At 45.7% G+C, this 27191-nt stretch overlaps 1 protein-coding gene across 4 annotated transcripts in view; it reads left to right on the top strand.

Annotated features, from left to right (window-relative positions):
* CFAP20DC (CFAP20 domain containing) overlaps positions 1-27191 on the top strand; it is a 438163-nt gene that overhangs the window by 215137 nt on the left and 195835 nt on the right. For 2 of the 4 annotated variants that reach the window (XM_075321348.1, XM_075321352.1), the window contains exons 11-12: positions 6969-7076; positions 18648-18767. The exons of 1 other annotated variant lie outside the window; for it this stretch is intronic. In XM_075321348.1, coding sequence (XP_075177463.1) covers positions 6969-7076; positions 18648-18767 — 228 coding nt within the window. The remainder of the gene's footprint in view (positions 1-6968; positions 7077-18647; positions 18768-27191) is intronic. One more of the 4 variants, XM_075321349.1, reaches the window with a different exon arrangement.

The following is a 27191-nucleotide window of genomic DNA, read 5'->3' as shown; positions in this document are numbered from 1 at the left end:
GCGGGGTTTACCTAGTACTTGGTAAACCCCCAGAAGATGTTACAACACACAGGGGACACCGGAGTCACGATACAATCCCTCACCACCTCCTGCCGTTTTCAACTCAAAAATATCTCCAGAATCCGCCCTTTTCTCAATCCCCAATCTACAAAAATTCTAGTGCACGCCCTCATAATCTCCCGCATCGACTACTGCAACATCCTCCTCTGTGGTCTCCCTGCTAACACACTCGCCCCTCTCCAGTCCATCCTTAACTCTGCTGCCCGACTGATCCACCTCTCTCCTCAATACCACCCCGCTTCTCCTCTCTGCAAGTCCCTCCACTGGCTCCCAATCTTCCACCGTATCCAATTCAAATTACTAACACTGACCTACAAAGCTATCCATAATCTGTCTCCTCCATATATCTCTGAACTAATCTCTCGCTACACTCCAAAACGTAACCTCCGGTCCTCCCAAGATCTCCTTCTATCCTCCTCTCTCATTCGCTCCTCATGCAACCGACTCCAAGACTTCTCCCGAGCATCCCCAGTCTCCTGGAACTCACTGCCTCAACACGTCAGACTATCTACTACACTCGCAAGCTTCAAACGGAACCTAAAGACTCATCTGTTCAGAAATGCCTATAACCTTCAATGACCTCACTGCTTCACCACCGTGCGGAGCTGCCGCCCCACCACCGTGCGGAGCTGCCGCCCCACCACCGTGCGGAGCTGCCGCCCCACCACCGTGCGGAGCTGCCGCCCCACCACCGTGCGGAGCTGCCACCCCACCACCGTGCGGAGCTGCCGCCCCACCACCGTGCGGAGCTGCCGCCCCACCACCGTGCGGAGCTGCCGCCCCACCACCGTGCGGAGCTGCCGCCCCACCACCGTGCGGAGCTGCCGCCCCACCACCGTGCGGAGCTGCCGCCCCACCACCGTGCGGAGCTGCCGCCCCACCTACACCCCACCTACTGTCTCCTCCCCAAAATCCTTTAGGATGTAAGCCCGCAAGGGCAGGGCCCTCTTCCCCCTGTGCTAGTCTGTCTATTGTAACGTGTACATGTATTCTGTATGTAACCCCCTCATGTACAGCACCATGGAATCAATGGTGCTCTATAAATAAACAATAATAATAATAAATAATAATGGAGGTCCCTACCACAAGGGAGAGGGGTGAGGGGACACCTCCTGAAGTCACCTCAAGCTGACTCCTGAGCTCCCTAGCGTTCCTATACAGGTTCTTTCAACCTGTCGCCGAGCAGGATACCTTAGGCCCTCAGCTAGCCCTCCACTCACCCTGGCTAGTGAGTAGGCCAACGAGATCACTAGACTCGCCATACAATACAGAAACACAAGGGGAAGAATACAAACAGGGGAAATAGACATGCAAAACAAAAGACACTCCAGGCAGCTTCATTGCAGCAAATACCACAGCTGCTCACAACACAACAGACTTCTTCCAGAGCAGAGTCCTTCTGTTAAATGAGGCATAATTGATGGGTGATGCAATCCAAGTTATGCATCTACACCTTAAATCTGTCTGCATCCAAATCATCTAAAACAAGAAAGCCTGCGGAGACACCATCACATGTTTCTCAACGCTGGCAGGAAACTAGCCAAGTCTTTCACCGGGAAGGAACAACCGCGGGAAGGGCAGTCTCCAGTCAAGGAGCCACCTATGCCAAACATGGTATCCATCCACAGACAGCTGTTTCGGGGTATTTGCCCCTCATCAGTGTGGAGTAGGAAACTGGCTAGTGGGAGCAATGCCTAGTAGAAGACTACATAAGCAATGATGGTTGACCTTAGGGAGATCAACATCCAACACCGCGGAGACACCATCACGTGTTTCTCAACGCAGTGATTCTAGAGCAATGCCCCCTGGGAAATATTCAAAACAAGAAAGCCTGCAGAGACACAATCACATGTTTCTCGACGCTGGCAGGAAACTAACCAGGTCTTTCACCAGGAAGGATAACAACCACGGGAAGGGCAGTCTCCAGACAAGGAGACCACCTATGCCAAACATGGTATCCAGAGAGTTTGATAGAAGAGGGTTTCTATACCGCGCCAAGGATCACAAGTCTGGATGTCAGATCAATGAGGCTTTATTATATCATAGGTCTACGCGTTTCAGGAGCACTGCCCCCTTCCTCAGGACCATAAAATAGACCACATCAAATGATGAGATTTGATGATGAGTCTGCTCCAGCGACTTCTGCTCCGATCGCCAGGCGACGTCGTGTTCCTGCCGTGGATGGTGCTGGTGATGGGAGAGGAGTCGATGCCAGTGGCACCGGTGGGCGCTGGCTCCGATCATCCACTGGGCTGGGTTATCTTGGGATCTGCAGTACCGCTGGCTGACTGTGGGTGGCATGTGTCTTCCAGCTGAAGTTGCCAGCGTTCAGCTACAGCCAATGGGGAGACACCACACCCTTCTTATTCCCCCTCCTGTCACATGACCACTGCCAGAGATAGTTCTGATTTTCCTGGCTCCTGTTACGTCCTATTTTGTTTGGTGATTCCTGTGTGCTGACTTCTGCGTGTATTCTGACTACCCTCCTGCCTACTGTTTCTGTACCTCGCTGCCCGATCCGGATTTGACCTCTGCTACGTTTGCTGACTACGTCATTGTCTGCCGATTCTCTCCCTGTTCTGCTGTTCCTGGTTTGACCCTGCCTGACTACTACTCTCATCGGACTGCAGCCTTCCATAGGTAGTGATCACCAAGGCCCTGTGTAATTCCAAATCCCTGTATAGGGGTTAAAGGGTTTCAGGGTTCTGGGGGTCCTGCTTGGTGAGTGGCTTCCCTCTAGCCTCCCCATTACAGCCCATCTGAGTCTGTGGATCCAGGCAGGCGTTTCACATGTTTGGCATAGGTGGTCTCCTTGACTGGAGACTGCCCTTCCCGTGGTTGTTCCTTCCCGGTGAAAGACCTGGCTAGTTTCCTGCCAGCGTTGAGAAACATGTGATGGTGTCTCCGCAGGCTTTCTTGTTTTGAATATTTCCCAGGGGGCATTGCTCTAGAATCACTGCGTTGAGAAACACGTGATGGTGTCTCCGCGGTGTTGGATGTTGATCTCCCTAAGGTCAACCATCCTTGCTTATGTAGCCTTCCAAATCATCTGAGTCATTTGTCAGTAGCATGCTATCTCATTCATCCAGAGACCACTGATGTAGACAGATCTAGGTTGAACATAAGACTGGTTTAATTCCGGAAGTTCACATACATTTAAAAAAAATCAGTTGGCTAAAAGCCAAGAATACGTAACACGTCTCCTATTGGGTAAACTGTAAAAGAGCTTATTCTACGATACATATATAAGTATATACAGTATGTGTTTCATCATTTTATATTAAGCTAAGTCAGCATGATTTACTTATCACATGAAAGTCCCAGAATGTCTGGTGAAGTCTTATGATGTCTGCTGAATATAGGTGTGGTACATATTTCTAGCACCATCTTAAGTCTTGTTTTTGCATATCTTCATATAATTCTTAATACTCATAACACTTCATAACCATGTCCATAACACTTCCAGGGTGGACCACTTAGAAATGAGGATTCAGTTTCTATCACAGGCATCATGTGATCACTTGACTTAAACAGGGAAGGGGAGTGATCTCAAAGAGCTACACCTGAGATTGACAGCTACAGCCCGCAGCCAGGCAGGAAAGGGTGCTTAACCATACAGCACCACAAGAAAGGAGATGTTATTAAATAACAGTGGTGAACCTGCCAGCAGCGAGGCGCTGTGACATTCTGACACCAGATTCACCCGGGGTCTCCCCCGAGCGAGATGCACTCATGATAATTTATGAACAAATATTGCAGCTTTTTAAAAAAGTCACAATTTATAAACCAGATGAAAACATCTGGAGACACCAAATCTCACCCACAACGACAAACATAAAAAACAGGAGAATGCAAAGGAAATAGACTAAAAAAAGGTATAAATTAAAAGAAGAATGAGGAGCAAATAAAAAGCACAAAACAAGACAAAAAAGTGCAGAAGTAAAAAATACTGGCTACTTCTGTGTCGGTGCAGTTTTTCTGGGACACTGTTGTTCAGTTTTTTTTGATGATTCAAAAAGCTATAAAAAAAGCAATATTTTTCTAAAACCTAATAGGTCATTAATTCAAGAGCCCAGCAAAAATTCTAAGATTATGGCCATAATGCAAAGCACTCAGGAATGGGGATGTGTCACAAGGAGGTTTTACAAACATTGCCAACTGTCATGGTGGCGTCATGATCTGTGGAAACTACAGAGTCTTGCACTGTGCCTGCTAACTCTCTGATATCTAGGTTCAGTGCAGGCAGACTTGGTCCTTTTCCCACAGACTTGTAGTTCATAGGCAGGCTAGCAAGAGTAAAGGGTACTTTACACACTGCGATATCGGTACCGTCGGTTGTGCGTCACAGCGGGCAAATTGCTGCCCGTGGCGCACAACATCGCTAACACCCGTCACACGGACTTACCTTCCCTGCAACGTTGCTCTGGCCGGCGATCCGCCTCCTTTCTAAGGGGGCAGTTCGTGCGGCGTCACAGCGACGTCACACGGCAGCTGTCCAATAGAAGCGGAGGGGTGGAGATGAGCGGCCGGAACATGCCGCCCACCTCCTTCCTTCCTCATTGCCGGTGGACGCAGGTAAGGAGATGTTTGTCGTTCCTACGGTGTCACACATAGAGATGTGTGCTGCCACAGGAACGACCAACAATATCTGCAGCAACAACGATGCGCTCGTTGATCGTCGCTCCTTTGTGTCACACGCTGTGATCTCGCTAACGGCGCCGGATGTGCGTCACTAACGACGTGACCCCGACGATATATCGTTAGCGATGTCGCAGCATGTAAAGCACCCTTTAATCTCTGCTTGGCTGCTTGTTAGTCTCCTTTGATCACATGTTGTATGGGAGCCAGTCATATTCACTCCACTCATGTATATGCTGGCTGGACTCTTCCTTTAATGCCAGCTATAGCTTTTCTATACTGGTCTGGTAATGATATTAATAATTTTTATTTATATAGCGCCAACATATTTCGCAGCGCTTTACAATCCAGAGGGGACCTGTACAGACAATAAAGGACAATACAAAATAACAAAATTCAGATACCAAGAGGAGTGAGGGACGTGCTTGTAAGCTTACAGTCTATAAGGCAATAGGGGAGGCACAAAAGGTGAATGGGGGTGAGGTGTTGTGATTCAGACTTACTGATGGTTATAGTACTTTATTGCTGTGAGCGGTTGTGGTGTTAACTAGGGATGATCGAATACCGCAAATATTCGGCATCACCCATATTCGCCAAATAAGTCGCCGCTATTCGACTATTTGCGAATATTCGATGCGCAATGTAAGTCTATGGGAAACCCGAATAGTTGCTGAACAGCAACTATTCGAGCTTCCCGTAGACTTACACTGCGCATCGAATATTCGCATAGTGGCGACCTATTCGTCGAATATTCGCGAAGCTGTATATTGCCGAATATTTGTGATATTCAATCATCCCTAGTGTTAACCTTTTATTGTATAAGGGAGAATATCCAGGGCACTGATCCACACCATATATAGAGGAAAATAATGAGTCTTTAGAATACAGGCTGAAAAAATCCTGCTCTGCGGTGCCACTGATGCAATGAGAATTGTAACATTAAAGTAACAGAGGAAAAAATCATCAGGCACTCACCAGAGCTTGCTTGTACAGGTTTATGATTTATTCAATCATGCAGGTTACATGTGCATAAGGGCTGGTGGGGAAGGAGAGGACGCTGGACACGTCCAACGACGACGGCCGTTTCGCACCCGTCTGGTGCTTCAACTGAGACCGAGACCAGCTGAAGCACCAGACGGGTGCGAAACGGCCGTCGACGTTGGACGTGTCCAGCATCCTCTCCCTCCCCACCAGCCCTTATGCATATGTAACCTGCATGATTGAATAAATCATAAACCTGCACAAGCAAGCTCTGGTGAGTGCCTGATGATTTTTTCCTCTGTTACTTTAATGTTAACCTTTTATTGTCCTTTTGTTTCTGCCTTACTTTTCTTGTTTTTCTTCTTAGTCTCTTACTGTTTGTTTCTGTGAGTTTGCAGTGTGTCTGAGTTTTGGTTTTCCCCTATCTGTCATTATCTGTGTTGCCATCACACTCCTGCTCCTTCCTTCCCTGGGAGGAGGGGGTAACAGATTAGATCTAGTCAGGGGCATAGGCAAACACGGGACTCAGGCATCTCCACCATTAGGGGTAATCCGAAGGTTAGGGATTGCCTAAGGTCCCCTAGTGTGAGGGACAGTATAGGATCCCCTGTCCATCGATATCCTACAGTCATATTGTGACAGAATGTTAGAACAACCCTGCAATTTACATACCCTGTCCTTTAAAAGAGCAACATACTACAGGGGCTGATCCGCTCACCAAAGTTGCAAAAAACAAATATTGTACTGTTTCGCTGCCAGGGGCAATGAAAGAATGCAGCCGGCTCATAGCTATGAGTCCTATTATATTTTTGAAGAGAGCTCTTCTCTGTTACTTCTCAGCAGCGATTGAGAGGCTGCTATGAACATCATCTTTCTGCAAGAAATCGGTTGGGATCCATGATGGTGATTCTTCTCGAGACCAAATGTGCAAAATGGAATGCGCAAAAATCCACCAAATTGGACACTTCCAGAAACCTTCCTCCAGGCAGCGACTAGAGTGAAATTCACCAAAAAAGTACAACATTTGGTAAAACTCACATTTTACAAATCTTGTCTAAAACATCTGGACAAACAAAGTTGTTGAGGAAAAATAATCATAAAAAAAAATACAAAAATAAACAGTGGCGCAAAACTTAACGAAAATAAGGAACAGATACTAAAGCAAAAAAAGCTAATTACTCCAAAAAAGTGGAGAAAACACTTTGGGACAACTGAATTTTCAGATCTACAAACTGTTAGAAGATATAAAGTTTAACAGTCTGCGTAGTAATCTAGTTGATATGTTTTAGGAGCAGATTATCTTCCACATCCCCCTATGGATCCTCTCAGTAATGAGAAAGGCCGAAGACTGAGGAGTGTTGGGAGTGCGAAAAAGGAGCAGCCAAAATCTGTGTTTGGTAAGTAAAAGCTGATTAATTACTCTGAAGTTCTGGGACACAATGTGACATCAAAGGGATCTATGGCCAATATTGATCTTAGGCGTCAACTCACGAATGGAAGTGAGAACAAGACAAAACAATCACTGATCTCGGGGAGAACAGCCAGAGAACACAATGCCGGCAGCCAGCAAAGGCGCTCAACACAGTGAAATCCTAAGTGCATTGCCCCCTGGGAAGTATGCAAATCAAAAAGGTCCGTAGAGCCTCTGCTAGGAGTCTCGACATGGAAAAAAGCCAGATATTCCTTCGGGAAGGACCTAGCCAAGGAGTGGCTCTTTTTAGGAGACCACCATAACCACCATATTAAGTGGCCCTTTTAGTCAATATCCAGCTCTTGACGAGTTTAAGGATATGACAAGGGAAATACCAAGGCCAGGTATCCATCCACAGACAGCTGTTTCGGGGTATTGCCCCTCATCAGTGTGGAGTGGGATTCGGAAAATAGCCAGATAGCCTGACACTGATGAGGGGCAACACCCCGAAACAGCTGTCTGTGGATGGATACCTGTCCTTGGTATTTCCCTTGTCGTATCTTTAAACTCGTCAAGAGTTGGATATTGACTAAAAGGGCCACTTAATATGGTGGTCTCCTAAAAAGAGCCACTCCTTGGCTAGGTCCTTCCTGGAGGAATATCTGGCTATTTTCCGTGTCAAGACTCCTAACAGAGGCTCCACGGACATTTTTGATTTGACTGGAAGTGAGAAGGAGACTGTGGATCTAACCCAACATTGTGGTGGCAGCCAGGTGAAGGAGGCAAGATAGGCTCTACTTAAGTGTTGCCAAGGAAAGGCCACCAATTCTTGACTCTTGTGGCATTTTTAAAGTCTTATGCTGGTTAACTTTGGTCAAATGGGGTACACAGAGTTGTGGTGTCTTGTTTACACCTGGGATCATGATCAAGATCAGGGTTCCCCAACTCGAGTCTTCAAGAGCCTCCAACAGATCATGTTCTTGGCATCTCCTTAGTATTTTCCTGGTGATAATTCCATCACCTAAGGAAATCCTGAAAACATGCACAGTTGTTGGTTCTTAAGGCCTGATGTTTGGGATCACTCATCTAGATCTTGTCCTTTCTCCAAGGCCATGCCTTCCTATAGACCATGTCTAAAAAAGACCTTGAATTTGTCTAAAACACATAAAACATTGTGCAAAATACAGCTTTTTGGCACAAATTAAGCCAAATTTCTAGTGCATGTTGCTTTGCTAATCACCTCTGTAGTGTCCAGATAAATAGGTCATACAGCTGAAATGAATGGTGTCATACAGTACGCAAAGTGTAAAGGCTCCAATACATATGAGATAGCTGTAGGCCAAACAATCTCAGTGACTCATTGGAGTATTCTCTGGCAGCAACGAATCACCAGAAACAGAAGCAGATCCCAGACAGAACGGGGCCCATGTGGAAGAACAATGTATGGGCCCTTTGCAGTCCAATAGCTCATCAAAATGCACAAGTCTACCTGCTTTGGAGGTGGCCGTGACTCCCTTAACTCTTGGGTCCCTGTGTGGCTTCACAGATTGTACCAGTGTACCCTAAAAAGGAACAACAAAAAGATTGGCTGTTGGCATTCCATTTTTCCAATCCTTCTCATTCATGGTATTATCTTTTTAAAGAGAAATAGAAAGCCCCCTTTCCATTAAACACTCAGGCGTTCCTGTTGATATCGACATATTTGGCCGACCTTAGTCTAATATGTATGGGGACTGTAACATTTGAGGCCAATATAGGGGCAGTGAGCGGGATTAGTGGACCCACTGGGCCACAGGGAGACCTCAGGCTTACCCTTCAATGGGAGGGGCTTAACTATGCGCCTACCGCGAGGCTGACGACAGGTACCTCTCCTAGCACAGTGATTGAGACTGTGGCAGCTGAACCCCAGGAGAGGTGACGGAATCAGGTACAGGCAGGCTGGACAGGCGGGCATGTACAGGAATGGTATGGGAAGGCACATACAGGATAACTGACACAGGGGTAATGGACCTGAAAACTAGCTAGACAGACAGGACACTGACTAACTGGGAACGATGTCCAGGCACTTCCCCTACTGGGAGGGTGCCTAAAATAAATACATAGTGCTTCCACAGCCATAGGCTGAGAGGCATTTCTTGGAAATGGCTCACCGCCACCTTAAGACAAGGGTTGGTATGTGCGTGTGCATCTTAGGTGCCCTCCCTGGAACCCTGTGTAGCATGCACAGGGCCCAGGAGGGGAGGAGTGCAGGAGAGCGCGTGGAAGGCTGCTCGGCAGCAGGGGAGAACGGGAACCGGCTGGCGCTACAGGGACCTTAAACAGCATGCAGATTAATAGCGCATATGACATCCAGCTTCCATTTTTGCATCCTTTCTAATAATGATGTTCCTCCAAAGTTGCAAAACACTAGTGGCACAGTAGGTCCAATACACATGTGTATATAATAGCTGCAATGCAAGCCAAGAATTGGTCCTCGCCCCTGGATGGCAGGTTCTAGCTGCTATGATAATTGCCAAATTTATGTTGCCGAAACAGGGTCTGTAATGTTCTCCAGAACCTCACATAAGTGGACCCCACGCATTTCGGTGTGTCAGTTAAATATTCCCAGATCTCGTGCATCCTTCTGGTGCAGACATTTCTGCTTCTCAGCACTTCTGACACGACGTGATTTTGACTTCCCTCTCCGTATCTTAATTGTGTTTCTGCGAGGATCATACATTCACGCAGCGCCTCGACTATCTGCATCCTGATGAACGAGCTCTCCACGCCGGAATATTTTGTTATTGATGTTCTTCTCTGATATATTGAAAAATTGCACAACGAAAAATGAGCTTTGCATGTAAAAGATAATTCTGCTACATCTCCAAAAGAAAAATCAACAAATACATAACGACAATATTTCATTTTCCTGAAACAGATGTAGCCTCGTGGCACACGTCACGTGCCCGGGTTTTCCAGTGAAAGCAAAATATTACTGAACGGTGATTGCACCAAAATGCAGAACGGGGAATTTTTAATCCCCAACAGGGAACTTTTACCCACGTTACACAATGGAGTGGTAGGTCGGGTGCCCAACCGATGCACCGTTTATTCAAGCTACCAAAAAAAGCCAAGGGCTGCACTTCAGACCCCCATATGGAACGAATGGGGGTCGAGCATGTGCACTGCTCTCCGTTGTTGCAAGGATAGAAGTACCACGTCCCACCAAATGGTGCAGATCCCACTGTCCGAAGCCCAACCGATCAGTAAATTATCACTTATTCTGTCTATAGGTGATAACTTGCTTACACAGCACAACCCCTGTAAGTATGCGCCTTGAGTGTTTCCCACTCTGAGGAGAACTCTGGCGAGTCTGGGACCAGGAGGTCACAACTAGAGATGAGCGAACCGGTCGCGGTTCAGCTCGAGGTCGGTTCGCCGAACGGGGGTCCCGTTCGAGTTCGGTTTGTCGAACGTTCGACGAACCGAACTCGAACCAATAGGCTATAATGGGAGGCAATCACAAACACATAAAAATGCATTATAAATGTACACAAACAGTTAATAAACATTGCCATAACACTTACCGGTCCTCGCGATCCCTTCTGCACTCTGTCTCCTGCCGCTATTCCATCCGATGATCGCTGAATCCTCCCAGTGACGGCACTGCCAGCAGAGATGTAGGACCTATCGTGACGTCAAAATAGCCATGTGACCAGTCACGTGGCTATTATCTCATTGGCTACAGACTGGTCACATGACTATGACGCGTCATGTAGGACCTGCGAGTGCATCTCTCCGGTACACGGTGCACATATGTGTATCGCCGTGTACCGGAGACATGCTCTAGCACACGGTCGACTCCCCGTTCCGTTAGGGACCGGCTGACACAGCCAGTCATTAACGGAGATCACCGTTGCCATAGCAACGCAGTTAGCGGTGACGTCACCGCTAACCGCGGCTCCGAGAGCACCGTTGCTATGGTAACGCGTCTGTCAGCGTTACCGCTGTTACCGCTGACAGCCAGCACTGATCACTCACGGAGTGAAGGCTGCACGCTGCTTCCCGATTGTAGTGAGGATTGTAGTGAGGATGAGGTTCCTCAGCCCCAAGTGATGAGCTGGTGCACCTCATCCTCACTACAATCGTCACTACTACTACACTAGTGAGGATTGTAGTGAGGATGAGGTTCCCCAGCCCCAAGTGATGAGCTGGGGAACCTCATCCTCACTACAATCGTCACTACTACTACACTAGAAAGAAAGAAGACAGAAGAGCAGGATCGTGGAGGGCTGACAGGGGGTAATAAAGATGGAGTCTCTAATGTGTCTGTGTATTTATTTCTATTAAAGTATTTTTTCTCTGTGTGGTGTTTTTTTTTTAACCCTTTATTGGAGATTCTTAATGGCCGGGTCAAACGTGCCTGACATTAAGAATCTCTGGCTTAATACTGGCTAGTAAAACAAAGCCAGTATTAACTCATGATTACCCAACAAGCCACCCGGCTCCAGGGCTGTTGGAAGAGTTGGATACAGCGCCAGATGATGGCGCTTCTATGAGAGCGCCATTTTCTGGGACGGCTGCGGACTGAAATCTGCAGCAGAGGCGCCCAGAAACCTCGGGCTAACCTGTGCTGCGGATTCCAATCCCCAGCTGCCTAGTTGTACCCGGCTGGATACAAAAATGGGGCGAAGCCCACGTCATTTGTTTTTTAATTATTTCATGAAATAATTAAAAAAAAACGGGCTTCCCTATATTTTTGGTTCCCAGCCGGGTACAAATAGGCAACTGGGGGTTGGAGGCAGCCCGTGGCTGCCTGCTGTACCTGGCTAGCATACAAAAATATGGCGAAGCCCACGTCATTTTTTTGGTGGGCAAAAAATTCTGCATACAGTCCTGGATGGAGTATGCTGAGCCTTGTAGTTCTGCAGCTGCTGTCTGCTCTTCTCCATACAGACAGACAGCAGCTGCAGAACTACAAGGCTCAGCATACTCCATCCAGGACTGTATGCAGAAGTTTTTTGCCCCCTGAAAAAATTATGTGGGCTTCGCCATATTTTTGTATGCTAGCCAGGTACAGCAGGCAGGTACGGCTGCCCCCAACCCCCAGTTGCCTATTTGTACCCGGCTGGGAACCAAAAATAAAGGGAAGCCCTTTTTTTATTATTTCATGAATTTCATGAAATAATTAGAAAACAAATGACGTAGGCTTCGCCCCATTTTTCTGTCCAGCCAGGTACAACTAGGCAGCTGGGGATTGGAATCCGCAGCACAGGTTGGCCTGAGCTTTCTGGGCCACACTGGTTCGAATTGCAGTCTGCAGCCGCCTCAGAAAATGGCATTTTCATAGAAGCGCCATCTTCTGGCGCTGTATCCAACTCTTCCAGCACCTGCCTGCTATACCTGGCTAGCATACAAAAATATGGCGAAGCTCACGTCCTTTTTTTGTAGTTTTTTGGCAAAAAAAATAAAAAATGCTTCCCTGGATTTTCCATTGCCAGTGAAGGTAACACCAAGCAGTGGGGGTTAGCAGCCAGTAGCTGCTTGGATTACCCTTAGCTAGCAATACAAAAAATGCAGCGGGAGCCCATATATATATTTTTTAATTATTTATTTAAATAACTAAAAACAAAATGGGCTTCCCTGTATTTTGATTGCTGGACATCACAGTGCTGTCTTTAAATCTTTAAAAAAATGACGTAGCGCTCCGCGGTATTTTTGATTCTCAGCGCAGATAAAGCAGACAGCTATGGGTTGCCACCCCCATCTGCCTGCCGTTGCCTTGGTTGGCAATCAAAATACAGGGAAGCCCATTAATTTTTTCTATTTAAAAAATAGTTAAAAAAAAAAATGACGTTGGGTCCCCCCATTTTTGATAGCCAGCTAGGGTAAAGCAGACGGCTGTAGCCTGAAAACCACAGCTGGCAGCTTTACCGTGGTTGGGGATCCAATGTGGAGGTCCCCTCAGGCTCTTTTTTATAATTATTTTATAAATATTAATAATTACACAATAAAAGTAGGGTCCCCCCCAAATTGGATCACCAGCCAAGGTAAAGCGGACAGCTGTGGTCTGGTATTCTCAGGGTGGGAAGGTCCATAGTTATTGGGCCTTCACAGCCTAACAATAGCAGGCCGCAGGAACCCCAGACGTGGCGCATCCACTAGATGCGCCAATCCTGGCGCTTCACCCCAGCTCATCGCGTGCCCTGGTGCAGTGGCAAACGGGGTAATAAATCGGGTTGATACTAGCTGTAAAGTCACCTGAGATCAAGCCCAGCAGTTTGTGATGTCATGGCGTCTATTAGATACCCAACATCATAAACTGTCAGTACTAACAAAAAAAAAAAATCGACAAAAGAAATTTATTTGAAAAAACAGTCCCCAAAACATATCCTCTTTCACCAATTTATTGTAAGAAAAAAAATAAAGGGGTCCCACGACGACTCTGGACCGTCAGGAATATGGGGGGGAGACACTCAGGGAACGTATCCCCCATTTTCTAGGAGTGCGGACCCTTCATGTGAGGAGTGTGGGTGCAATGAATCTGCACTCACTCTTCTCGGGTCCACAGCAGCAGAGTCCATGTCGTAATGGTTGCTACCAAAGCTGCAATGCCCTGCTCATGAGGTAAGGGCATGCCTAATCAGGAGAACTACTGTAGAGGAAGCTCTGATCACTGGTATATAGGTGCTCAGAGGTAATAATAGATAAAATTAGTGAGTAACCTCGGCACTCTAAATCTCCCAGACTAAGTCAGTAAGTCACAACGGATAGTAATGCAAAATCACTCTTTATTGGTCCGTATTAAGAAAAAAAATTTTTTCATAAGCATATATGTTTTTGTCCAAAACAAGTTACAAATGACGTTTCGGCCTGAGCCTTCGTCAGATTGGACTTATCTGCATGTAATCATGAAAAATGACAATAATCAGTATCACATAAGAGTGAGAGAACAATAACATAAACTCGAACAATGTAGAGGTACAATTGGGATGCAGCAAAAAAAATTGCAACACAGCAAGAAATGAAACACATGATACAAATGTCATAATACAGTACAAGGACAATATAGTAATGACAAATATGGGGTCAGAGTAGACTTAGACAGCTCTGGTACGAAAGAGATGTCAATCATAAAGTAACATGTGCAGTAGGTGTAGAGCTACAGTATGCATGGCAGAGCTAATGGGTAGACCAACCATAGAAAAAGAACGGAGAAAAAGTGGAGAAAAAATGGAGAAAAAAATGGAGAAAAAGTGGAGAAAAAGTGGAGAAAAAGTGGAGAAAAAGTGGAGAAAAAGTGGAGAACAAGTGGAGAACAAGTGGAGAAAAAAATGGAGAAAAAGTGGAGAAAAAGTGGAGAAAAAGTGGAGAAAAAGTGGAGAAAAAGATGGAGAAAAAGATGGAGAAAAAGATGGAGAAAAAGATGGAGAAAAAGTGGAGAAAAAGTGGAGAAAAAGTGGAGAAAAAGTGGAGAAAAAGTGGAGAAAAAAATGGAGAAAAAGTGGAGAAAAAGTGGAGAAAAAAGTGGAGAAAAAAGTGGAGAAAAAAGTGGAGAAAAAGTGGAGAAAAAGTGGAGAAAAAATGTAGAAAAAGTGGAGAAAAAGTGGAGAAAAAGTGGAGAAAAAGTGGAGAAAAAAATGTAGAAAAAGTGGAGAAAAAATGGAGAAAAAGTGGAGAAAAAGTGGAGAAAAAGTGGAGAAAAAGTGGAGAAAAAATGGAGAAAAAATGGAGAAAAAAATGTAGAAAAAGTGGAGAAAAAGTGGAGAAAAAGTGGAGAAAAAGTGGAGAAAAAAATGGAGAAAAAGTGGAGAAAAAGTGGAGAAAAAGTGGAGAAAAAGTGGAGAAAAAGTGGAGAAAAAAATGGAGAAAAAAGTGGAGAAAAAGTGGAGAAAAAGTGGAGAAAAAAATGTTGAAAAAGTGGAGAAAAAGTGGAGAAAAAGTGGAGAAAAAGTGGAGAAAAAAATGTAGAAAAAGTGGAGAAAAAATGGAGAAAAAGTGGAGAAAAAGTGGAGAAAAAATGGAGAAAAAAATGTAGACAAAGTGGAGAAAAAATGGAGAAAAAATGGAGAAAAAGTGGAGAAAAAGTGGAGAAAAAGTGGAGAAAAAGTGGAGAAAAAGTGGAGAAAAAAATGTAGAAAAAGTGGAGAAAAAATGGAGAAAAAGTGGAGCACCCTTTGGTGCCTTTCATGTGGCACTAAGGGGTGCTTAGCTTTGTATTTAGCCAAAAAAATGAAAAAAAAAATGACGTAGGGTTCCCCCTAGTTTTGTAGCCAGCTAGGGTAAAGCAGACGGCTGCAGCCTGCAGACCACAGCTGGCAACCTCACCTTGGCTGGTAATCCAAAACTGAGGGCACCCCACGCTGTTATTTTAAATTAAATAAATAATTAAAAAAAAAACACGTAGGGGTCCCCCAAAATTGGATCACCAGCCAAGGTAAAGCAGACAGCTGGGGCCTGATATTCTCAGACTAGGGAGGTCCATGGTTATTGGGCTCTCCCCAGCCTAAAAATAGCAGGCCGCAGCCGCCCCAGAAGTGGCGCATCCATTAGATGCGCCAATCCTGGTGCTTCGCCCCAGCTCATCCCGCGCCCTGGTGCGGTGGCAAACTGGGTAATATATGGGGTTAATACCAGATGTGCAATGTCACCTGGCATCAAGCCCTGGGGTTGGTGAGGTCAGGCGTCTATCAGATACCCGACATCACCAACCCAGTCAGTAATAAAAAAAAATAGACGACAAACACATTTTTATTTGAAAAAACACTCCCCAAAACATTCCCTCTTTAACCAATTTATTAGAATGAAAAACAAATCCAGGTCTGGTGTAATCCAAGGGGTTGCCATGACGATCCACACTGTCCCAGTCAATGAAGAGCAGGATGTTCCCCATTGGCTGGGAGAGCAGTGCAGTGACCTGAGCTAACATCAATGGGTCAGCCCAGGTCACTGCAGGGCATGACAAGTGCTGCTGTCAGCGAGGTACATTACCTGCGCTGATCTCCAGCACACTGACAGCCCCTGTCACTGAGTTCAATGACCGGCGCCTTCACACCAAGTATCGCGAGAGGCCCGTGACGTCACCGCTAGTCAGTCTCGGGTCGGAAGCGAGAGAAGGTGATGTGACAAGCGGCGGCCATGGAGGACAGTGACAGCGCTGAGGTCGGGATGGCGGGACTTCATCACCGCAGGTAAGCCGAGCGGGACCATGTGTGTGTGTGTGTGTGTGTGTGTGTGTACGTGTGTACAATACATGCCGCGGGCAGGAGGGGGCGGAGCGAGCTGAGCGGGGAAGTGTGGGCTTCCTGCACGTAACTAGGATAAACATCGGGTTACTAACCAAAGCGCTTTGGTTGGATACCCGATGTTTATCTTGGTTACCAGCTTCTGGCAGGCTGCCAGCGATGGCTCCTGCACACTGTAGCTGTAAAAAGCCCTGCTTTTTGCTGCTAGAACCGTTCTCGAACGTATCTAGAACTATCGAGCTTTTGCAAAAAGCTCGAGTTCTAGTTCGATCTCGAACAGCCCCCAAAATCACTCGAGCCTAGAACTGGAGAACCTCGAACCTCGAACCGTTCTCAACTCTAGTCACAACGCCTTATTGTTTGCAGGTCTACAACTTGTATCTGAGTGAAGCTACTTTCTTTTAGTGCTGTAGGGGTTAAGGATGCTTTCCTATCTGCCTAGTCTTTGTAGCCTTAATCTCAGGTGCAGCTCTTACGTGACCACTCCCCTTCTCTATAGCCCACTCTAAAAGACCTGATTGCCAGTCCTCCACAGGTGTGTGGCTCTCATTCCACAAGTCAACTGCACCACCAGTAATGACCACAAGAGGGAGCCATAAACTGGAAAATGTATTCACCACAGTCCTCCATGCTGATGCTGTGGGGGAATGAGAAGGGGTTGTCCAAGTAGTGGACAACCCCTTTTAAAACTGGATTCCCAGGCACACTGCTCAGTACTTCTGCCTGTTGTACTTCCGTAATGTCCTCCATGCTGCTGCTGTGGGGAATGAGAAGGGGTTGTCCAAGTAGTGGACAAACCCTTTAAGTATGATACAACACTCACTAGAAGCTTCAGCCATATCTCTGTGTCCTTCCTCTCTCTTCTCCATAGACTTTTATTGGCTGCAGTGTGTAACCTGATCCCTCAGTGAATACTAACTTGTGTTTGTAGATTTCAGCCTGTAATTTTAGTAAAAAAATCTGTGGTTATAAAAAGCGCATATACGGTCTTACCAGGATAGCAACAGTAAAGGTTAATGAAAACCACTCACCTGGGATGGTTGTGTGACACACAATGAGTATTAAAGCATGTATTAGCTGCTGCAGACTCCACGTGCCAAAGGCGGAAACAAGAAAAAAACAAGGATAAAAATTGGAAAAACATCTGCGCTGCTGTGCCAATAAAGAGTTAATTCCAAATAAGAGCAATGAAGGGTGGTTTATTGTATGCGTTTCGGAAATAACCCCTCTCCGTCATCAGGAAACCCACCAAAAAATCAGAGCAATTCAGGGTGGTTTACTCTACGCGTTTCGGAGATAACCCGTCTCCTTCATCAGGAAATGTAGATTTGGATGTCCTGATGAAGGAGAGGGGTTATCTCCGAAACGCATAGAATAAACCACCCTGCATTGCTCTGATTTTTGGTGGATTTCCTGATGGAGAGGGGTTATCTCCGAAACGCGTAGAATAAACCACCCTGCATTGCTCTGATCTTTGGTGGATTTCCTGAAGGAGAGGGGTTATTTCCGAAACGCGTAGAATAAACCACCCTACATTGCTCTGATCTTTGGTGGATTTCCTGATGGAGAGGGGTTATTTCCGAAACGCATAGAATAAACCACCCTGTATTGCTCTGATTTTTGGTGGATTTCCTGAAGGAGAGGGGTTATTTCCGAAATGCGTAGAATAAACCACCCTGCATTGCTCTGATTTTTGGTGGATCTCCTGATAAAGGAGAGGGGTTATCTCCGAAACGCGTAGAATAAACCACCCAGCATTGCTCTTATTTGGAATTAACTCTTTATTGGCACAGCAGCGCTGACGTTTTTTCACTTTTTAGCCTGTCATTTTGACAGAGTGATAAGCGCACAATCTTGAAGGGGGAGAGGAGAAAGACATTTTTGTCTATTACCGTCTTTTTTATCTTTACTTATATTATTAATTTATGAAAAAACAATTAAATGATAGGTATTCTATAAATAATAACAAAATGTAAAATGTATAGATTTCCTTAGAGGATGCACAACGCCGACGCATTTCTCGATTATATTAAAAATAAAGCTTGAAAGTGGATTAAAAAAAAAGAGAGAAAAAATAAAAGGAAAACGACGACAACAACAACAACAATGCGCCATATATGAAAAATAGCAGCAGCGTCTGGAAACTAAATTGGTCACCTTAGTTATGAAACAGTGCAGGCGTTGCGAGTGAATAAAAATGAAAATCTCGCCTCTGCTTTACGGCTTATCAGTGGGAACAGCAGGGAGAGATCTCAGAACTAATAAAAATCCACTTGCAATTTAAAACATGCAGATAAGGAGAAATGTATTTTATATGATAGATTTTCTCTCAGACAGCTCTTCAGTGGGACACTGCGGAAACCAAGATAAGCCCTGTGTTCAGATCCATATGCCGTCCTGCGAGAGGGAAAACAGACCAAAGGCATCAAACGGCGCAGGCGCCCCTGTCCCAGGTTAGCCCGCACCTCCTTTATAGAGTCTTTTGTATCTGTTTGATAGGGAAATGGATCATGAAAGTAAATTGTATGCAGAAAGAGAATATATAATCCGCGCAACGCACCGTCCATGGTAATAGAATCATTTACATGTTACGATGACGAATCCTTACAAGCTGCAAATGTTATAACTAGGGCTGTGTGCACACAAGGTTTGTTTGAATCAGGTCCACTCCAAAATTGTAAAAAAATACTCAGGAGTACTTTGCACGTTGCGACATCGCACGTGCGATGTCGATGAGGTCAAATCGAAAGTGACGCACATCTGTCGACATCGCAGTATGTGAATCCTTTTACATACGATTAACAAGCGCAAAAGCGTCGTTATCGTATTATCTGTGTAGGGTCCGACATTTCCATAATTTTGCAGCAGCGACGGTACGATGTTGTTCCTCGTTCCTGTGACGGCACACATCGCTGTGTATGAAGCCGCAGGAGCGAGGAACATCTCCTTACCTGCGTCCCGGCTGCAATGAGGAAGGAAGGAGGTGGGCGGGATGTTTATGTCCCGCTTATCTCCGCCCCTCCGCTTCTATTGGCCGCCTGCCATGTGACATCGCTCTGACGCCGCACGCCCCCCCCTTAGAAAGGAGGCGGGTCGCCGGCCAGAGAGCAGGTGAGTGCATGTGAAGCTGGCGTAGCGATAATGTTCGCTACTGCAGCTATCACCGTAATATCGCATGTGCGACGGGGACGGGGACTAACTCGCTCAGCATCGCAGCATCGGCTTGTGATGTCATAGTGTGCAAAGTACCCCTAAGGCCCTGTGCACATGACGCGTTTGTTTTAAAATCTGCATCAAAATCTGCATGGTTATCATGAAGCCATTAAAGTCTATGGGATTTTTCATTTGCTGTGCATACAATGTGTTTTTTTTTCTGTACAGTTTTGGTGCAGATTTAGGTCCTGTGCACACGCTGCGTTTTTACCCGCCTTTTTTTTTTATTGCGTTTTTGATGAAGAAATTTCTTGAGAAAATGGTTGTACCTTTCTGCTGACATTCCCCAGCAAATCCTATGGGAAAAAAAAATTAGTTGTGCGCACACTGTGTTTTGTTTCTCAAGAAAATTCTTTCTGCAGAATTTCTTGAGAAAAAGAATGAGCATATCACTGCTTTTCTGCAGGTACCTGAGCTTTTTGCCATAGATAATGGTAAAAAACCGCTGGGAACAACCTGCCGAAAAAACGCATGAAAAACGCATCAAAAACACATGCGGTTTTCGGTGCGTTATTGGTGCGTTTTTTGAACGCAGGTGCGCTAATCTTTCAGACTCTCAAGAAATTGCTTGAGAAAAATCCTTTTTCTAGTGTGAACATAGCCTTAACAATAGAACTACTGAGGTAGTCATTTTGACTACTTTGCACTATGTATTTCTATATAGGTGTCACGAGTCCAGTAGTTCTAGTGTTAAACACAGAAATCTCTCTTTCTGCGTGGCCCAAAAAAAAAAATCACACAAAAATCAGATGTGCTTTTTGCTACAGTTTTTTACCGCAACGCACAGATTTGGTGCAGAAAATTTCGGCACTACATCTGCAGCGTGTGCACATAGCCTGAGGCAATGTTCACACCCTGATGTTTTTGATGCGTTTTTGAGTGCAGTTTTATCACAAAACGGTAGACAAATCCTTATGCCAGGAAAGTCAAGGACAATTCTGAAGTTTTTTTGCACATGTTGCTTTTTTTTACCCCTTGCAGATTTGGTACAGAAATAAATCTGCAGCATGTCAAGTCTTTTAGTGATTTTGCAGCTTTTGTTTTCAATCCCAGAAGGCATAGAAAATGCATGGGGGAAAAATGCATCAAAAACTAGGCAAAAACGCTCTTTAAAAATGCAAAGAAAATGAATGGGAAAAAAAGCATCAAAAACGCACTTAAAAAATGCAAGAAAAAATGAATGGTAAAAAAAATGCATCAAAAACACACTTCAAAAATGCACCAAAAATGCACTTAAAAAATGCATGGAAAATAAATGGTAAAAAATGCTTAAAAAAATGTGTTTTTTTCTGCCAATGATGAAGATTTGGTGCAGAAATTTCTGCAACCAAATACTCAGTGTGTGCACATAGCCTTAAAATAATCTTTAAATAGACTTTTATGTAAAAAAAAAAAAACATTTTTAGCGTTTTTATTCCACTTCACGTCTCCAAAAACGGCAAGCAGTTAATAGCAACGGGTGGACCATTCTTCTACAGGGAAGGCGCTTGATTATTTTCCATATAAGGTTGAATAAAGGCTAAAAAAATAAATGGCTACTTTCTTCTTCATTGTTTAATTAAATTTAAAAGATGAAGATAAAAAGGACTCGCTGAAAAAGCGATAAAAAAAAAAAAGAAAACACAGTATGAGAAAAACATTGAGAAAAGTGCTACATTACATTTACTAAGATCTTGGTTCTGCAGAGACCCCTGAGAATAATAATGAACATTTATGGTAAGGACCCAGCATAAGAGATACACCTTGATGCTGGCTGTTGGGCTCCTGAGAATGATAATGAACATTTATGATTAATCTGTTTTTATTGAATTTTTCAAAAAATAAACAAACAGCATTTTGAGAGTAAGTGAGAGAGCCTTAGTGGCTAATAGGAAAGAGTAGAATGAAAAGTACAAGTGAGGTCCCTCTCCGGGTCCAACGAACATACATACTTCCTTACATGTCATGACTAAAATACAAATCAAAGTCTTATCATATACTCTGCAGTAACATTGTATTCTATATGGCCAATTCCAAAGTCCTTCTATTCCCAAGTCTCTTTCCTTCCTGATGTGTCTCAGATGAATTGACTCACATAAAACAAACGATCCTAACTGTGCTGTTTTCCTGTTTTTCGGTCTGGGGAGGATCTTGGGCATAGCCCCTTCGTTATCTATAAGTCTATCCCCTAATTGGGATCAAGAGTATGGACCTCAAAGTGTCATTTATAGGAGTGTCGGGTTTATTTTGCGCCCAAGGGGCCAAATAATGAAGTCCCAGAGGGGGTTGAATTACAGAAAGTGTGAATGAAGCGAGCAGTGTGGGAATAATGTGCCCTAGTGAAAAAAGGGGAAGAGCAGAGAGAGAAAAGGGAGGGGCGAGGGAGGAAACAGAGGAGAGATCTAGTGGGGAAGAGAGGGGGAGAAGGGGAAAAAAAAAAGGGGGGGGGGAGGAGGGGGTGGAAAGGAGGGGGGGCTGTGGTGTAAGGGGTTAAGGGGTCAGGGCGAGGGCAGCTGTAGTGGAGTCAGAAGTGGAGGTGACGCTTCTGCGCCTTTGACCTCCCTTTTACTGAGTCAATAACCTCGAGAATTCCTGGGTTTCTTTAAATATAATCCAAGGTTGCCATGTGCGAATGTAGGTATCTGTAGTGTCATTGGCTAATGCAGAAAGTTCTTCCATTAGAGCTATATTTGAGAATTCCGTAAACCACTCCCCCGCAGGTGGCGTCTCCTTCCTTCGCCAGTATCTGGGAATTACTGACCTAGCTGCAATCAGGCAAAACCTGAGGAGGTCTCTCTTTTGTGTCCCTATGGAGCCTGGCAACACGGAGAGGATCGCCACCTGGGGGGTAGGTCTGACCTGGGTTCCTGTGATCCTCGTGTAAGCTCCGAACACCACATCCCAGAAGGGTCTAATTTTGTCACATTCCCACCATATGTGGGTCATTGTCCCCTTTTCAGTTTCACATCTCCAGCACCTGTCTGGTGCCGTAGGGAATAGTTTATGAATTTTGGTAGGGTAGAGGTACCACCGAGCCAGTATCTTGTAATTCTTCTCCTGAGCAAACCCTGCCACCGACATTTTATGTGTAAAGAGGAAAGATTTTTGTATATCCCCCTTTGAGAACGTGGTTCCCAGTTCTTTTTCCCAAGCCTGGACATAGTCCGGACCCGGGTGGTTAGATTGTCCATTAAGATGCTTATAAATCATTGAAATCAGGTGTGGGGGCGGTAAATTCCCCAGGAACAAACCTTCGAAGGGAGTAGGTAGCACCGGGCGGGAGCGCTGACTCTCCGACCTCCATCTCCCCAAGAAAGACCGCAACTGTCCATACTGTAACCAAGATAGTTTCATGGGGGGGTCCCTTGCCTCCAGCTGCTCCCGCGTGGGGATGTGGGCATCCTATAAAAAGTGAGCCACACGGAGATCAGAGTTTTGGTGCCAGCGAAGGAACCTCTCCCTCCCTATCGCTGGAGGGAACTCCGGGTTGTTAAATATGGGAGTCATTGGGCTAAGGGGCGTAGTCAGTCCGCTGTTTACTCTCAGCTTGTCCCACAGCGTCAGTGTTGTCCTTACCAATATCCCATCAGGAGCAATGTGTATCTTATCTCGTTGTCCCACCCATGGAAGGTTCTTCAGAGGTGTCTGTGTGCAGTTTTGCTCCAACTCCACCCACTGTTTTGTATCTGTCTGGAAGTGCCAGTCAAATAGCCTGACCAACACCGATGCTTGATGATATAGTCGTAAATTTGGTAATCCCGCCCCCCCCCCCCCCCCTCCTGCTTGTGTCTGGTGAGGGTTGAGTATTTTATTCTGGGTTTTGCTTGTTTCCATATAAATTTTATAAGAGCGGATTTCATGGTTTTGAAAAAGCTTATTGGAGGGTTTATAGGGACAGCCTGAAACACATATAAGAATCTTGGAAGAATGTCCATCTTAAAGGTGTTAATCCTTCCAAACCAAGATAGAGGTTTTTTGTTATATGTGTTAAGATCCCTGAGGGTCTTATCTAATAGGGTTTGGTAGTTAAGTGAATATAGTTTACTAAGGTCGGAAGGTATCTGAATTCCCAGGTACTTTAGTGAGTGCGCCTGCCATTTGAAAGGGAAGTTGTTCTGGGATCTTTGAACTTCGGCCGCCGGCAGTGAGATATTTAGGGCTTCTGTTTTTTTATAGTTAACCTTAAAATTGCTAAGATCCCCATAACGTTCAAATTCCATCATAAGCGAGGGAAAGGTGATATGGGGTTCTGAGATATATAACAGTAGGTCATCTGCGTAGAGGGCCGTTTTGTATTGTCTCCCACCCACGCATAGACCTCGCACACTGGGGTTCCTTCTGATAGCCACCGCCAAATGTTCCATAACAATGGCGTAAATCAGTGGGGAGAGTGGACATCCCTGTCTAGTCCCATTGTGAATCCATTTGCTTTAATCCGTGCTGTAGGGCCGGTGTAAAGGGCCATTATTTTGGCTAAAAAACCTCCCCTCAGGCCGATCTGTTTTAGGGCCGCCTCCATAAAACCCAAGTGTAAGCGGTCAAAAGCCTTCTCGGCATCAATTGATAACAGGCCCATCCCCCCCGGACATGCCCCCTCCCCAGCAATTAGCAATATGGTCTTGCACACATTGTCCCTTGCCTCCCGTCCCTGTACAAATCCCACCTGGTCTGAGTGTATTATGTCCGGAAGTAATGGTGTCAGTCTGTTGGCTAGAAGTTTTGCAAAAACTTTGATGTCTACGTTAATCAACGAGATGGGACTGTAGTTTGATACTATCGTGGGGTCTTTTTCTGGTTTGGGTATTACAACTATGTGGGCTTCTAATGATTGTGAGACAAACCCGTTGGTATATGTGACTGAGTTAAATACCTTTGTCATAAAGGGCGTCAGTTTGTCTCTAAAAGTCTTAAAAAATAATGGGGAGAACCCATCCGGGCCTGGGCTCTTCCCACTGGGAGTGTTAATAATGGCTTCCTCTACCTCTGCCACAGTAAAATTTTCCTCAAGTTGTGCTGACACATCCTCCCCCAATACCGGGAGGGCTGTGTCTGCTATATAATCTTCTACTCGTCTTTGAAATTCCTGGGGATCCAGGTCCGAGAATTTTCCTTTGATATTGTGTAAGTTGGAGGAAAATGCTTTCATTATGTCTAGGATTCCTACAGGGTTGTGTTCTTCTGTCCCATTTGGGTGCCGTATTCGGGGGATGTATTGGGTCTGTGTCCGGGGATGAAGGAGGCGTGACAATGGGCGACCACATTTATCCGAGTGGTTGTATAGGGTCTTTTTTAGTTGATTTTTAAATCTAAGATAGCTAAGATTTAGAATGGACTTTAGATCGTCTCTACATTTAGTGAGTTCTATCAGTGTTTCTGAGGATGGTGTGCTCTTGTGTTGAGTTTCTAATGCTTGAATTTGGGCAAGGAGCTCTGTCACCCTAGCCTCTTTAGCCTTTTTGATGCGTGATCCTTGTTTTATGAAAATGCCCCTCAGAACGCACTTCAGGGCCTCCCACTTCATGGGGTATGGTGTGTCGTCTGATGCATGTACTGAAATAAATGAGTTGATTGAGTCTCCAATATCCGCCACACACACTGGATCCCTGAGCAATGTATCGTTAAGTCTCCAACTCCAAGTCCGCTCAGGTCTATCCGGAGGGGACAATTTCAGAAAGATTGATGTATGGTCTGACCACAGAAAGTTGCCAATGGAGAGACAGGGTTGCCACTTTAGAGCGTGGTGACTTATTAGGAAGAAGTCGATTCTGCTGTATGAGTTGTGGGGATTTGAGAAAAATGTGTAGTCTTTTCCCTGGGGGTTCATTATCCTCCAAATATCCACCAACTGCAGTCTGTGTATTTCTTTTTTCAACGCCCGTAGGGACCCCTCTGGGACAGCGCTCCTCCCCGACGTAGTGTCCTCTCTCGGGTTCAATGTCAGATTAAAGTCCCCACCCACCACCACCACCCCCTCCGCAAACCCGGATAAGGTCTTCAGAAAAGAACTGCACGCTTTTGCTTGATTCTGACTCGGCGAGTACCATCCCGCTATCGTATAAAGGGTGGAGTTGATTCTGATTTTTAACAAAATGAATTTTCCATTGGGATCTACAAGTGAGTCAACCACCGAGTGACCAAGGTTTTTATGGATCGCTATGGAAACCCCCCTGGAACGTGATTCTGAGTTGGAGCTATGGAACCATTCAGTGAAGTACCTATCTTTAATCTTGGGGACGTGCCCCGTTTTAAAGTGTGTTTCCTCCAGGATCAGAACGTGGATATTTTGTTTATGCATGCCATAAAGTACCTGTGAACGCTTCTGCGGGGTGTTGAAGCCTCGGATGTTAATGGAACCAAAGTTTAGAGACCTCATGTTTTTCAGTCTTTGTCGTGTCTAAAATGTATAGGACCTGTGTGTCTTCTTGCGTGTTCTGGCAACTACGGGAAGGGGGGAGGAAGGGAAGACGGGGAGGGAGAGCACAACAGGTAAGTATAGAAGAGGTAAAAGGGGGGGGGAGAGAGAAAAAAAAAAAAGGAGGGGGAGGGGGTATAGAGAGTGTAGGGGGGTTGTTAGAGAGGTAACAGAGGAAAGCACAAAGAGAGCTTAAGAGGTCAGGAAGAGTAAAGTATTGAGGTAAAAGATTGTGGGGTCCCTTCTAGAGGAGGGAAACCCCTAGTATCAAAGGGTGGGGGGAAAGTAATTTTTCCTACTATACCACGTCCAGCGAGGTACCACTTCCCTTTTGGGTAGCGAGCTTTCCACCGAGGAGATCTCCCCCCAGACCGACAGAACCACAATCTGTAACTCAAAACACATATCAGAAACATATCAAAGAAAACTTTTTAACCAGTGTTAGCGAGCACCCCGCATAAGGAAACGATCACCCCCCATTTTTCTTGCTCCCGCCACCTCCCCCCTTCGACTTTTTCAATTGTCATCCAACTGTCCTCAAGGTGGCGGACATGGTTGCCCCCTGTGATGTTCTTCTCATCTTTGATCATGTGGTTAGCATCTCTACCGTGATCCCCTGCCTCCAGCTTGACAGTCTCGTTGTATATTTCTGGGGGAGGTATGGGAGATGTCCCTGTGACGAAAGCTGGTAGTGCCTTGGGCAGCGAAGCCTCCTCAGTGCGTGTTTCCGAACTCAATACTCATCTCCCCTCCTTCTGGGACCCCGCCTTCTCTGAGGAAGTGGAGGTGCAAGTTGTGGTGGACCCTCTCCCAAGAGGCCCGAGGGCAGCTGGGGCCAGTCCGTGACCTCCACCGGTGGCAAGCGTAAGGCAGCAGTAAAGGCGTTGATTCCTCTGGGGTGGCTGAGGGTGTGGACTCTCCCTTCCTGGCGGACCCTCAGGCGAAACGGAAATCCCCACGTATATGGCATGTTATGTCGTCTGAGAATATCTAAGAGGGGTCTTAATGCCTTTCTTTTTTGCAAAGTCGATCTTGATAGGTCTGGGAGTATCTGGAGTTGTTTATCTTGGTGACGGATGGTTCCAGCTACCCGGGCTCGTGCCATTATGGCATCTTTTAACTGGTATCGGTGGACTCTGCATATCACGTCTCTGGGGTAGGCTGGATCCAGAGATTTGGTTCCTAAGGCCCTGTGAACCCAGTCCAGCTCAAGGCTGGAGTCCAGTGAGACCTATAGGAGTGAGTTGAATAAGTGACGTGTTGTTTTGTCCAG

This window comes from Anomaloglossus baeobatrachus, chromosome 8 (genome assembly GCF_048569485.1).
Source record: "Anomaloglossus baeobatrachus isolate aAnoBae1 chromosome 8, aAnoBae1.hap1, whole genome shotgun sequence".
NCBI classification, from domain to species: domain Eukaryota; kingdom Metazoa; phylum Chordata; class Amphibia; order Anura; family Aromobatidae; genus Anomaloglossus; species Anomaloglossus baeobatrachus.
Note: the sequence above shows the minus strand (reverse complement) of the source record. Positions and strands in the feature narration are given on the sequence as shown.